The sequence below is a fragment of the Hemitrygon akajei genome, chromosome 1, assembly GCF_048418815.1.
Source record: "Hemitrygon akajei chromosome 1, sHemAka1.3, whole genome shotgun sequence".
Taxonomy (NCBI): Eukaryota; Metazoa; Chordata; class Chondrichthyes; order Myliobatiformes; family Dasyatidae; genus Hemitrygon; species Hemitrygon akajei.
In genome coordinates this window covers 99,607,385-99,620,784 of record NC_133124.1, presented here as the reverse complement: position 1 = coordinate 99,620,784, position 13,400 = coordinate 99,607,385, and the positions used below count along the sequence as shown (strand labels likewise).

Here is a 13,400-nt window from a genome sequence, read left to right as displayed (position 1 = left end):
TTTATTGTCAGAGAAATGTATACAATTTACATCCTGAAATGGTCTTTCTTCACAACCATCCACGAAAAACAGAAGAGTGTCCCAAAGAATGACTAACAATTAAATGTTAGAACCCCAAAATATCCCTCCCTCCCATGAGTAAGCGGCAGCAGGCGATGATGCACCCTCCCCCCACCGGCAAAAAAATAGTATCGGCACCCACCACTGAGCACTCGATCATGAGCAAAGCAATAGCAAAGACACAGACTTGCAGTTACCCCAAAGACTACTTGTAAACCAGGTATTTGACATACCACGGGCTTTCTCTCTCGGAGGTGTCTCCATTTCACAGCTCGAGGGTTGACATAACAAACAGCTTGCTGGTTTATGATGTTAAAAGTCCATTGCGTTGCTTTTTTCAAGCTCTGTGCCCAAAGATCTGGGGTCTCTGGGCACATAGCCTTAGATCTTCCATCTCCCATGACAAACCGATCTCCTGCCCGGACACTGATAGGCCCGTCTCCAGACCCACAAGGTTTCAGCCCTCCAAAGATGAGCTGTGCACTTAGGCTGAGCCCTTGGCGTGCTGAATGACAGACAGGCATGAAACCCTGAGAGCGGTTCCCATTCCCGCAAAGAACTGTAGTCAGTGTGTAACTCCAGGTCAACGTCTTCAAAAGAACCCTGAAAGGGAAAAATAGAGATATTAAAGATGGCCATCTGTCTCCTTGTATCTTATCCTCCATTCAGTAAGATCATGGCTGATCTTTTATCTTAGAATCACTTTCCTCAATCTTTTACCATAGAATCACTAAACTGTTGTTTCTTGGTTTCCTTAATATTCATGATAGATGAGTAGAACTTGGTGCAAGTTAGGAAGTGAACAGCAGTTTTGGATAACCTTAAGTGTATGGAAAATAGAACAAAGGGCGCATAAGCCTAGTGCTGGAATACTGTAGCCTAATATAACAAAGTTACTAGGGAGCACTTGAGGAGGTGAACTGCTGACACCACAAAAGTGGAAATAAGTGGTCTTAAAGAACGAAATTGGATCTGAAACAGGTTTTTAAGAAAAGCTTGCCCATTACTATCTTGAGTTACTTTTCTAAAGTAATAATATTCATAATGTGTGTGTGTCTTTGTTTTCAGGATTACAATGATGAAATTAGACAACAGCAGCTTCAGGAATTGTCATACCTGAATGGTACACCAGAAAGTCCAGAAACTCCATCGGTTCGGGGGAAACCTGTACGGGGCCGAGGAGCAATTGTTCCAGCTTTAACCAGGTGTGAATAAATATATTAGTCTAGTAGTATAGCTTGTGACATGCTGACTTTTAACTTAATTTCAGAATCAGTTATACATTCTCAGATGTTTTAACTGTTCATCAATATTAAATTTTACATAAAACTTGGAACAGCACAGGGAAAGACCCTGGCCCACTGCCTGTACCAAACACAATGCTGAATTAAACTAAACTGCTTCTGCCTGTGCCTGATCATATTTTCCTATTCCCATTGCATATTCATTTAGACAGGTGAATATGTTATAATCACTTTCTTAAATGTCATTATCATATCTGTTTCCATCACTATGCTTGGTAGCCTGTTTGTCGATAAACTTCACTTGCCTTTCTCCTCAAGATGGAGGCAGATAAAGCAATAAAATATAAGGAACATCTTGCAAGGTACTTGAATGAGTAAGGCTTAGCAGATTAGGGAATTGGTGCAAGCAGGCAAGATTAATATAGACAAAGTAGTGGGCCAAGGTGCATGTTTTTGTACTGTACAACCTTGATTCTGTAACTAAAAAAACTACGAAGACTGATGTTGCATGAATGATTTACAGTAAGTTGTGAACATTGTTGGGGAATATACTTTTAAGACTAATTGAAGCTTATAAAAATACTAAATGTTCCGAATATTGGTCTCCTTTAAACCAAACTCTTTTTCTCAGTAAGCTACTGATAGGGAAAGGGAAGCAAAGGGTGGTTGAGCCAGTAATACACAGGAAGGAGAAGTTTAGAATTACCTGTGTTGATGGCAGTGTAGAAGCATGATAATAAAGGAGGAAAGGTTTTATATATATATATAGTAAGAAGCAGAAAGTGTTGAATTTCACTATGTTTTTTATGGGAAGTGGAGCAAATGAGAAGAAAGTGTGCAACACACATAAAATGTTGGCGGAACTCAGCAGACCAGAAGCATCTATAGAAAAGAATAAATGGTTAATATTTCAGCCTGAGACCCTTCATCAGGACTAGAAAAAAAGATAGGAAGTTAGAGCAAGACGGTGGGTGGAGGGGAGGAGTAAGTTCAAGGTAGTAGGTGATAGGTGAAACCTGGAGAGGGGAGGGGTCAGGTAAAGTTGGCAAAGGAAATGGCTGGAGAAGGTGGAATCTGAGAGGAGAGGGTAGAAGATCATAGAAGAAAGGGAAGGGGAATGGTGCACCAGATGGAGGTGATGGGCAGATACGGAGATAAGGTGAGAGATGGGAATGGTGAAGGGGGGACAGTTACCAGGAGTTTGAGAAATTGATAAGTTGTTTGTGTTTGCTTTCTTTTAATGGCTCTTCCTTTTTGTGCCATTATCAGAGGTCGTGGTGGAGTTCCTCCCCCCACATCTGCAGTTCCACGATCAGGGCCTGTTCCCAGAGGAGCACCTCCTGGTCGAGGTCCTGGATCTAGAGGACGAGGAGTTCCTGCACCAAGAGCAAGAGGAGCAGCAGGTTATAGACCACCACCACCCCCTGTACAAGATTCTGCATATGGGGAATATGTAAGTAAATCACTTTGTGTGATAATGGAATGAAGATTGTAAATAAGCTGTAAACATCTAACAGGGAGTCAGTAATCTTATAAAAGATTAATTGCTTAGCAATAATAACAAAATGCATCATGAGCCTCTCCCCAGTTTGACAACATTTTAGAATAATAAAGTGGACGAATCAGTTTAAACAGGAAAAATATAAACTGTATTGCCATAACCTTAATAGGGACGAGAAGAAAGCGCTGTATGATTGCTGAATGTGCCTCAGATTCTTCTCATCTAGAATGCCTGATTTGCATGGAAGAACATCTCCATTGTGACCAATTTCATCTGCTAACAGGCACTAAGTTTTTAAGAACTGCTTTCTCATTTTATACTTTGGGAAGATTGCTGGTGAATTGAGCTCACTTTTCTTTTAAAAAAAACATTAATGAGCAGCTAATCATTTGCAACTTTTAAAAAATGTTATAAGTCAATTAATTCAGAAAGTACTCGACCCTTTGAGTTTCCATGTTTAAATTTAAATGTTTAGATATTCCCACAGTAATTAAATATCCTATATCCTAAGATACTGGTAAAAATCGTACAATACAGGCATTGAAGTTTGGCTAGTCCTTGGCCCAGCATGTAAGTGCAATTGCGAAGAAAGCATGGCAGTGCCTCTACTTCCTTAGAGGTTTGGAAAAATTCAGCAAGACATCTAAAACTTTGACAAACTTTTATAGATGTGTGCTGGAGAGTATAGTGACTGGTTGCATCACGGCCTGGTATGAAAACAACAATGCCCTTGAATGGAAAATCCGACAAACAGTAGAAAAAGCAGTCCTTCACAGGTAAAATCCTCCCCACCATTGAGCACATTTACATGGAGCACTGTCACAGGAAAGCAGCATCCATCATCAAGGACCCCTATCTTGCTCTGTTCTCCGTGCTGCCATCAGGAAGAAAGTACAGGAGCCTCAGGATTCAAACTACCAGGTTCAGGAACAATTATTACCCTTCCATTATCAGATTCCTGAATCAGTGAGGATATCTTCACTGACCCCATCATTGAATTGTTCCTACAACCTATTGATTCCCTGTCAAGGTCTCTTAATCTTACTTTCTCAATATTTATTATTATTTCTTTTGTATTTGCACAGTTTTTCCTTGTCTTTTGCACAATGGTTGTTTGCCTGTCCTGTTTGGTGTGGTCTTCCATTGATTCTATTATGTTTCTTCAATTTACTGAATATGCCTGCAAGAAAATGAATCTCGGGGTTGTATATGATGACATATATGTACTTCGATAATTTAGTTTGCACTTTGATACACTTCTACCACTGAGAGTTGTTTGTGGTAAATAATCTTCAAGGATGCACCATATGGGCTATAGAACAGCACAACACAAGAGCAGGCTCAGCGACCCACAATCGCCTGCCTTCTGCCTACAGAATGTCATTTCCTTTCCGTTTCCTACACATGTGCCTATTTAAGAACTTCTTGAACACCACTATCATATTTGCTTCCATCATTACCTCAGGCAGCACATTCCGGGCACCCACCACTATGTATTGCCCCACACATTTCCCCTGAATTTAACTCCTGTCACCTTAAATCCATGCCTTCTGGTATAGTTTAAGATTTAAAAAAAAAACTGGGGACTTGGGCTGCATTGTAATTTAGTTCTGAAAAGAGAAATAACTAAATATAAGACTGATTTTTTTGTATTACCCCATTTCAATGTTAGAAATTTCATTAGATGCATGAAGTGAGCCAAGATGATCATAATATTACAATAGCAATGTAATATTGATAAGCTAATACACTGCACTGGTAGAGATTAATGGATAAATATTAGTCAAGATAATGAAAAATATTATGGGCATTCCAAAAGCTCCTGTGATTAGATTAGTGTTAATTGGGTTTTTGGTGCGGGTTGCTGGGGCAACATGGCTTGAAGGGTTGGAAGTGCCTATTCTTGTATCGATAAATAAATAAACACTTTTTAGCAATAACTTCACTTCATAACTACTTGAGTGTAAAGTCTTTTGCATTGCCCTGGGGTATGTAAATTGCTATATCATTGGATGTCTTTCTAACTTCAAATTTCAAGTTCAAAGTTAATATATTAGCAAAATACATAAATGCCACCATATACCACCCTAAGATTCTTTTCCATTTTCTTGCGGGCATGCTCAATAAATCTAATAACCACAATAGAGTCAATGAAAGATCACACCAACAGAGCGAACAACCAGTATGCAAAGCACAACGAACTGCAAATACAAAAACAGAGAGAAGAAATAATAAAAATAATAAATAAGCAATAAATCTCAACAGCATGCGATGAAGAGTCTTTGTAAGTGAGTCCATAGATTATGGGAATATTTCAGTGATGGGGCAAGTGAAATTGAGTGAAGTTATCCCTTAAGGGGTAATAACTGTTCCTGAATCAGGTGTTGCAAGTCCTGAGTCTCCTGTTCCACCTTCCTGATGGCTGCAGTGAGAAGAGAACATGTCCTAAATGCTTGTGGGGGGGGGGGGGGGGGGTGCACGGGGAGGGGTTCCTTGATGATGGATTCAGTGGGTAAGGTAGCATCCATGTCAATATTTAATAATTTCTGATGAGCAATCACTAACTGCAAAATTGACTGTTTCCATCTCTCTAATGGATGCTGCCTGTTCAATTGAGTTCTTCCATTATTTTCTGGTTATGTTTTAGATTACTGGCATCTGCATCCTCCAGTTTTTATAGATTGGGATCTCAAATTTGTTTCCTGATTTGTTAGTAAGAATGCTACTACCAAAAGTAGAATTTGAATTTAACAGGTTATGACTGCATGGAAAAATTCCCAGGCCCATATATTATTCCTGGCAATGGACACCCTTAACTAATGAACTCCTCTCTCCTCACTCCCCTCTCCTGAGGGCTCTTGATTTCCTGATTTGCTGAATAGCAAGAGGTAGACATCAACACCATTATCTGCAGCTACTTGATGTTAGCAGAGTAAACATAGTATTTACTGCTGCAGTTTGATATTAATATGGGTTGTTCAGACCATAGTACTTTGAAACAGAATTAGGCTTTTGAGCTTGTAAAATCTGCTCCACCATTCAATATGCCTGATTTATTTTCCCCCCTCAACTCCATTCCTCTACCCTCCCCCAATAGCCATCCTCTCCAGTCCAGCCACCTCAAAAGGTTGAGTCATATGTGTTGGAAAGAAATGTTCTTTGACTATTTGTTGGTGAGAAGGACGTGGGGTAAATATGGCTTTGATTACAATCCCTTCATCTGATGTCACAACCCTCTTTTTGAGAAAGACAGTGAAAATCTTTTTGAAGGGTTGAAGAAAATGCTGCACTAGCTAATTTTTGGTTTTTTTTCAGCGTATACACTATTAGGGCAAATAAGCTATATCTCTAGATTCAAAGTCAAAGTTGAGCTTCTTGTCACATGCATAAGTACTGTTCTGTTGTTTGTTACTGACAGATGGACAAAACATAGTTTGTATGTATCTAATTATAATAAGAGCATAAGGAGCAGGAGGAGATGGCTATTCAAAGATAGTGCTGGGCTTTCCTATTCTCTCCTCAGTTCCTTTTAGTTGCCTTTGTTTAAATATGTCACTTACATCCTTGAATACAATCAATAACTCTCATAGTAAACAAATTCCTCCTTTTTTCCATCTGAAATGGATGTCTTATTCTTAAACTATGCATCCTAGTTCAAACTATGTACTCCATTAAAGAAAAAATGTCCAACATCTACACTGTCAATCCCTATCAAATTTGTATGTTTCAGTCAGTTCATCTCTTATTCTTCAGAACTCCAGTGAGTTTTAGCTTGGCCTGTCCATTTACAATTTCATCCCAGATAAGAGCCAAGTGAACCTTAAAGTACATTCAGCACAAGTACATTATTCTTTAAATGTAGAGACCAAAACAGTATGCACTACTTCAGGTGCACTTTTGTCAGTGTCCTCAAAGCAACATCAGTACTTCCCTGTTTAATACTCCTTACCCCTTATAAAAAGGACAGCCTTTCCAATTATTCAGTGTACCTGCATACTTGCGTTGTGATTCATGTGATTGGAGCCCAACATTTCACAAATGTTTAAATTTGAATTCTAATTTGCTTTTCGTTCATTCTTCCAAAGTGGATGACCTCATTTTTGTCTACACTATATTGCATTTGATAACTTGACCATTTTCTTAACATTCCTTCCTTTGCAAGCTCTGTATCCTCAATGTGCTAACCCATTTTTTTAAAATCATCAGCAAATTTGGTTACACCGCACTTGTCAACTTCATCCAAGTCACCTACATAGATAGTAAATAGTGGAGACCTTAATATTGATCCCTGTGGTACCCCACTAGTTACTGATTTTCATGGTTTCAGTAAAAATGTGGCAAAGATGTAGTATATTTTCATATTTAAGATCAGTAGAATTTAAAAGTGACTACACAAGTTTTAAGAACTATTTGAACGTTGATTTTTTTTTACATCTAGATGCTTGGGATAAAGTGTTTTAAGTTCCATTAGTAAGGAAGTACCTCTATACCCAAGTAAGATTTTTAATGCCACATAATTTTTGGAAAGAGAAGCACATATAATTGGATTGTAACTGTATAAATAATTCCTACATTTTTGGTAACATCAGTCAGTTAGTTTTGTTCATCTTGTGATTGTATTCAGTCTCGTCAATGTAATTTGCTTCTATTGTGATGCTGTGTATGTTTTAATATATTTGAAAATCTATGCCAATTACATAACCAAGGAACGTCAAAGGGTGCAGCTCCAAGTGTGTGAAGGTGCCAATCTATTTTTGATAATTTACTTTAAAAGAATAAAGATTTAATGAAAGCAACAAATGTGGATTTTCCCCCTCTAGTCGTGGTCAAAATCCAAGACTAGTGTGTTTTAACTCTCCTGAACTGAAGTGCCTGACCAAGTTTGTTATTATCTGACATTCACTCTATCATAGGAACCAGTCTGCAGCCAATTGGATTTGCTCCATATGATATCAGGCTGCAGCTGACTGCCCTGACTAAACTGGAGTTTATAAACTCCAGAATCAGTTTTGTTTTACAGCTTGGTCTTGCTTCCCACGATTTTTGATGTTCCTAGCCAAGTTGTACACTCACAAGACAAACTAGAAATTTGGAAATGTGTTTCAGGGAAGATTCTTCGAAGTGCAAAAACAAGTTGGGGTCGCAGAATGGAGAAGGGATGGAAATAACAATGGAAATTTATCACTGATGGTGTTGAGGCCAGATTTATCCAGATTATACTGTTTACAGAGCCATCTGGTTTATAGATCAATGAAGGCAGCTAAAGGGAGGGAGAAAACAAAAGAGCCTGGTCAATTGGGACACATAGGGACCAGTACATTTTAGATCAATTAAGCAGCTGCCCCAGTTAGCTAAAGTTTCATGGATATGTTCAAAAAGGTATAAAACAAAAGGCAAACAACTATCTGAGTAACAAATTACCTATTTAATTGAAATACAGAACAAATTGGAGCACTACTGATACTACTATAGTACTATAAAACTTGCATTAGTTCCTGATAGTTATCACCAAGGAATTCATCCAGTGTACATTACTGTGTTCTTTTAGAGTCACAGTCATAGAACACTACAGCACAGAAACAGGCTCTTGGCCCCATCTAGTCTGTGCTGAACCAATAATCTGCATAGTCACATTGACCTGTGCTTGGACCATAACCCTCCATGCAATCTATATACCTATCCAAATTTCTCTTAAATGTTAAAATCAACCCTACATTCACTATTTATACTAGCAGCTCATTCTACCTTCACCACCCTCTTGAGTGAAGAAGTTTCCTCATGTTCCCCTTAAACATTTCATCTTTCACCCTTGACCTCTAATTGTAGTTTCTACCTAAACTTAAATGATGAGATTGAGCTCACATGGACTACTTGTGCTGGCAGCTCATTCCATACTCCCATGACCCTCTGAGTGAATAAGTTTCCCTTCATGTTCCCCTTAAGCTTTTGTATAAAGTTTTATATAATTTCAGCATAACAATCCAACTGCTGTACTCAATACGTTGATTTAACAAAGACCAGTGTACCAAAAGCTTTCTTTATTACCCTATCTACCTGTGGAACCACATTCAAGGAATTGTGGACCTGTATTCCCAGATCTCTTTGTTCAACTGCATTCGGTGTCCTACTGTTCACTGTATAAAACCTACCCTGGTTGGTTCTCCCAAAGTGCAACACCTCACACTTGTTGCATTAAATTCCATCTGCCATTTTTGAGCCCATTTCACCAGCTTGTTCAAATCCGGTGACAAGCTTTGATAGTCTTCCTCTATGTTAGTGGTTGCCAACCGGTCGATCGCGATTGACCGGTTGATCTTTGAGACTTTCCCAGTAGATCCCGATGTTCAGTGGTGAGTCACAGCAAAATGCTGCAACGATTTGTTGACTTGCTGCCTGAGATAAAGACTCTTCTGTTGACAAGAAACGAGGAACTGTCATTTGATGCGTGACTACTGGATTTAGGGTTTCTGACAGACCTAACGCCTAAATTAAATGCACTTAACAATGAGCTCATGGGAAAAGACAGACGCCTGCCCCACATGATAACCGCAGTAAATGCATTTAAGGCCAAGCTCGGTATTTGGATTTCAAATTGAAAGAACGGGAGGCTGACACACTTTCCCAGCACTTTCCCAAAATGTTACAGGCCATCAAGGAAAAAAAATGCTTTTCGCCCAGAGCAGTACTGTGCTTATCTAGACAAACTGGCAATAGATTTCGGCGGTGTTTTGGGGAGTTAAATGTCATGAAAGATATTGTTATAACACGATTGTTTGGGTCCATAAAATGTCATCGTGAAAAAAGCGGGTTTGCGCTAAATCCGGGTTCAAGAAAATCAGCGTTCAAACTGACCCATTGTTGACCTAACATCCTAAAACACCGCTATTTTCACCCTATATGACCTGTTTTTTGCACATTTACCTTCTGGCAAGTAAATTACCTTTGAATTAAAGAATTCTACAAATAAATCGTTGTTGTCACTGTAGAAATTAAAACACAAATTTATTTTTAGTAAAGCTTTTTGATACACAGAACAACAAAAACATTCAAGAATATTAGCGATCATCATTAACAGTTTATTTCTTCAAAAAAGTGATCGAGTGTTCCTTGCTTGAAAGTAGCATGTCGCTGGCTGCGAGCGAAATCTAGAATGCTTCTGAGTTGGAGGTTTTTTTTGTGGTCCACCTCCTAAGTCTCCAGCCAACAGAGGGTAGCCTCAACGTGTTCAATGGCTTCAGACACTTTTGGGGGTGGAGTTGGAGGCTCTTCATTATCATCTTGTTGTGGCTCGAGAACCGGTACACTTGCCTTCGCCGGTGCTCTAGTTATGGAGTCCAATGACTCATCGCATTATATCCAAATTTGCGTAAAATTGGGGATTCACTGTATTTCAAACCCATTTCTGGCAATCGATATAGAACAGATAGCAGACAAATTCCAGCAAGTATTTGATATTGAAATGGAAATAATTGATTTGCAAAATGACATCGAGCTTAAAGCAAGATCAGGGGACAGTGACTTTTGGGGGCTTGTCAACAGGGAGAAGTTTCCTCATCTCACCTTTAGTAGGTCGATCTTGCCTTTCACTAAGGCCAAGGTAGGGGATCTTGGGCTTAAAAAGGTTGGTGACCACTACTCTGTCAACTACACCCTCATTCTTGATGTCATCTGCAATTTTACTCATCCAATTTACCACATTATCATCCAGATCATTGATACAGATCACAAACAACAACCCAGCACCAATCCTTGCAGCATACCATTAGTCATAGGCCTCCAGTCTGAGAAGCAATCATCTACAAGCACTTTGGCTTCTTCTGTGAAGCCAGTATCTAATTTATTATCTCATCTTGAATGCCAAGCAACTGAACCTTCTTAACCTACCTCCCATGCTAGACCTTGTTAAAAGCCTTGCTAAAATTCATGTAGAGTTATGGAAAACTCTGAACATCCTCTACATAGCACCATCCAGAGACAGAGAAGCAGTTTCAGCGACAGGTTACTATCGATGCAATGCTCCTCAGACAGGATGAAGAGGTCAATACTCCCCAATGCCATTAGGCTTTACAATTCTACCGCCAGGACTTAAGAACTTTTTAAAAGCTATTATTAATGCTTTTTGAGATAGTGATTTAGATGCATATCATATTTTTTACTGAGTTAAGTATTGTATGTAATTAGTTTTGCTACAACAAGTGTATGGGACATTGGAAAAAAAAGTTGAATTTCCCCATGGGGATGAATAAAGTATCTATCTATCTATCTATCTATCTATCTAGACAACATCCACTGCCTTGCCTTCAACATCTTTTCTGGTAACTTCCTTGAAAAAACTCTGGTTAGACATAATTTACCTTGCACAAAGCCATCTTGACTATGCTTGATTAACTGTAAATGAACAAGATCAGCACAGGCACCTAGTGCAAATAATGGACAGCCTTCATAGAATTTTTTTGTTTCGACTATTGCATCTCCAAATATTCATTTCCATTGCAACATTTAAGGTGATTGTTGATACCTTCTAATTTTTTGTAGTTTCTAACTTGAATGCTTGAAACAACAATGTGTAAAACATTTCTTAATTGTTTTGCTGCTTATTTTTCACCAGCTATCAGTGACAAAAATCTTTTTGAATATAAACACACAGCTAATGCTGTTTAAAATTACACTAAGCACAGTGTTGGTGTCTTGACGGCTACACAAGTGCACATGACTGATGCTAGTTAGAAATTGTTTTACAGCAGTCTCCTGTTCCAACTAGGTAGCATGGTGGCCCAAATAAACAAAATGCCACCTATTTTCTCAATTAGTTTTTGTTCTTTAAATGTTGTCCAAAATAAGCGGCTGACTTGATTTAACCAATTGCCCAAGTAAACAAATTTGGCTCTGGCCTTTCCAGATCACCTTTACTATCTACTCCACAAGATTCTGTCTAATCAATACTTCAAGTCTACTTCTTTCATTGCCGTATTCTCTTTATTTCATGAATATATTCAGGAAGTGCGTTCTGTCTGAGCAAGGACCTGGATCCATTGAATTTGCCTATCACCATAATGGGTCTATGGTGGATGCCATCTCATTGACTCACTTCAGTCATGGATCACCTGGACAAATCAAGTACCACTGTCTGGCTGCTTATTGATTACAGCTCAGCGTTTAACACAATTGTTCTTACAATGTGCTCCTATCAATGTAGTAAGGTAATGTTCATGGGTTCAATGTCCATTCAGAATTTGAATGGTAGATGGGAAGAAGCTGATCGAAAAGTTCCAGAACCTGGGCCTTTGTACCTTCCTCTGCAGCTGGATCTTCAACTTCCTAACCGATCTGCGCTGATTGGAAATATATCTGCACCTCTCTGACGATCAACTCTAGGGCACCTCAGGGATGTGTACTTAGTCCAGTGTTTTATTCTCTCTCTGCACCCATGACTGTGTGGCTACGCACAGTTTAAATGCCATCTACAAACTTGCTGGGTTGCAGCCATTATTGGCTGAATTTCAGATGATGATGAAAGGGTATACAGGAGCAAAATATATCAGCTAGTTGAGTGGTTTCACAGTAACAGTGAAGTTGAAGCATTCAAATTAAGTAAGACCAAATAACTGATTGTGGGCTTCAGAAGGGTAAGATGAGGGAACACTCACCAGTTCTCATTGAGGAATCAGAAGTGGGAATAGTGAGTAATTTCAAATTCCTGGGTGTCAACATCTTTGAGGATCCATCCTGGACCCAACATATTGATGCAGCAAAAAAAGGGCACTACAGCAGATTCAATATGTCACAAAAGATGCTCGCAAATTTCTACAGATGCTCTGTGGAGAGCTTTCTAACTGGCTGCATCACCGTCTGCTGTGGGGTGGTAGTGGGAAAGCTGCTGCACAGGATCGAAATAAACTGCAGAGACTTGTAAATTTATGAGCTCCATCATAGTCACTAGCCTCTGTAGTACCCGGGACATCTTCAAGGAGCAATGCCTCAAAGGCAACATCCATCATTAAGAATCCCCATCACCTTGGCCATTCCTTATTCTCATTGCTACCATCAGTACGGAGGTACAGACACCTGAATGCGCGCACTCAGTGATTCAGAAACAGCTTCTTCCCATCTACTATCCGAATTCTGAATGGACTTTGAACCAATGAACATTACCTTACTACTTTTTTATTTATATTTTTGCACTGCTTATTTAATTTAACTACACCCTATCCTTGTTATATGCGTCTTCAGACAATGCGGATTCGCAGTTATGCGCCAAACCTATTTATACCAACTTCTTATATGCATCCAAAACTCACAGTTATGCGAGGCTTTTGGGATGAGAAGCACCACTTTCCTGCCAATACAAGTCACATGCTCGTGCCTCACAGTCTCACTCCCACCACAGTCTCGCATTGGTTTTGACAGCCTGTGGATGTGCGATCTTGCGCTCTTAAAGCGTCCTATGTCAAGTCCTGGGCCATCAGCCAAGTGACAGAGAACCGCTTAACACTTGGGGGAAAAAAAGTTGGAAATTATAAACAGGGCCGCGTCAGGTGAAGGTAACACAGCTCTGGGATGCTACTTTGGCCCGGGTGAGCCCAGGATCAGAAACA

General features: G+C 39.3%; 1 protein-coding gene across 3 annotated transcripts in view; it reads left to right on the top strand.

Moving 5' to 3' along the window:
• The window catches only part of LOC140729044 (KH domain-containing, RNA-binding, signal transduction-associated protein 3-like), a 210,130-nt gene that overhangs the window by 95,801 nt on the left and 100,929 nt on the right, over positions 1-13,400 (top strand). For all 3 annotated transcript variants that reach the window (XR_012099244.1, XR_012099240.1, XM_073048328.1), the window contains exons 6-7: positions 1,129-1,265; positions 2,574-2,757. Coding sequence is in view for 1 of the 3 variants with exons in the window: in XM_073048328.1 (XP_072904429.1) it covers positions 1,129-1,265; positions 2,574-2,757 (321 nt within the window). In the remaining 2 variants the exon portion in view is untranslated. The remainder of the gene's footprint in view (positions 1-1,128; positions 1,266-2,573; positions 2,758-13,400) is intronic.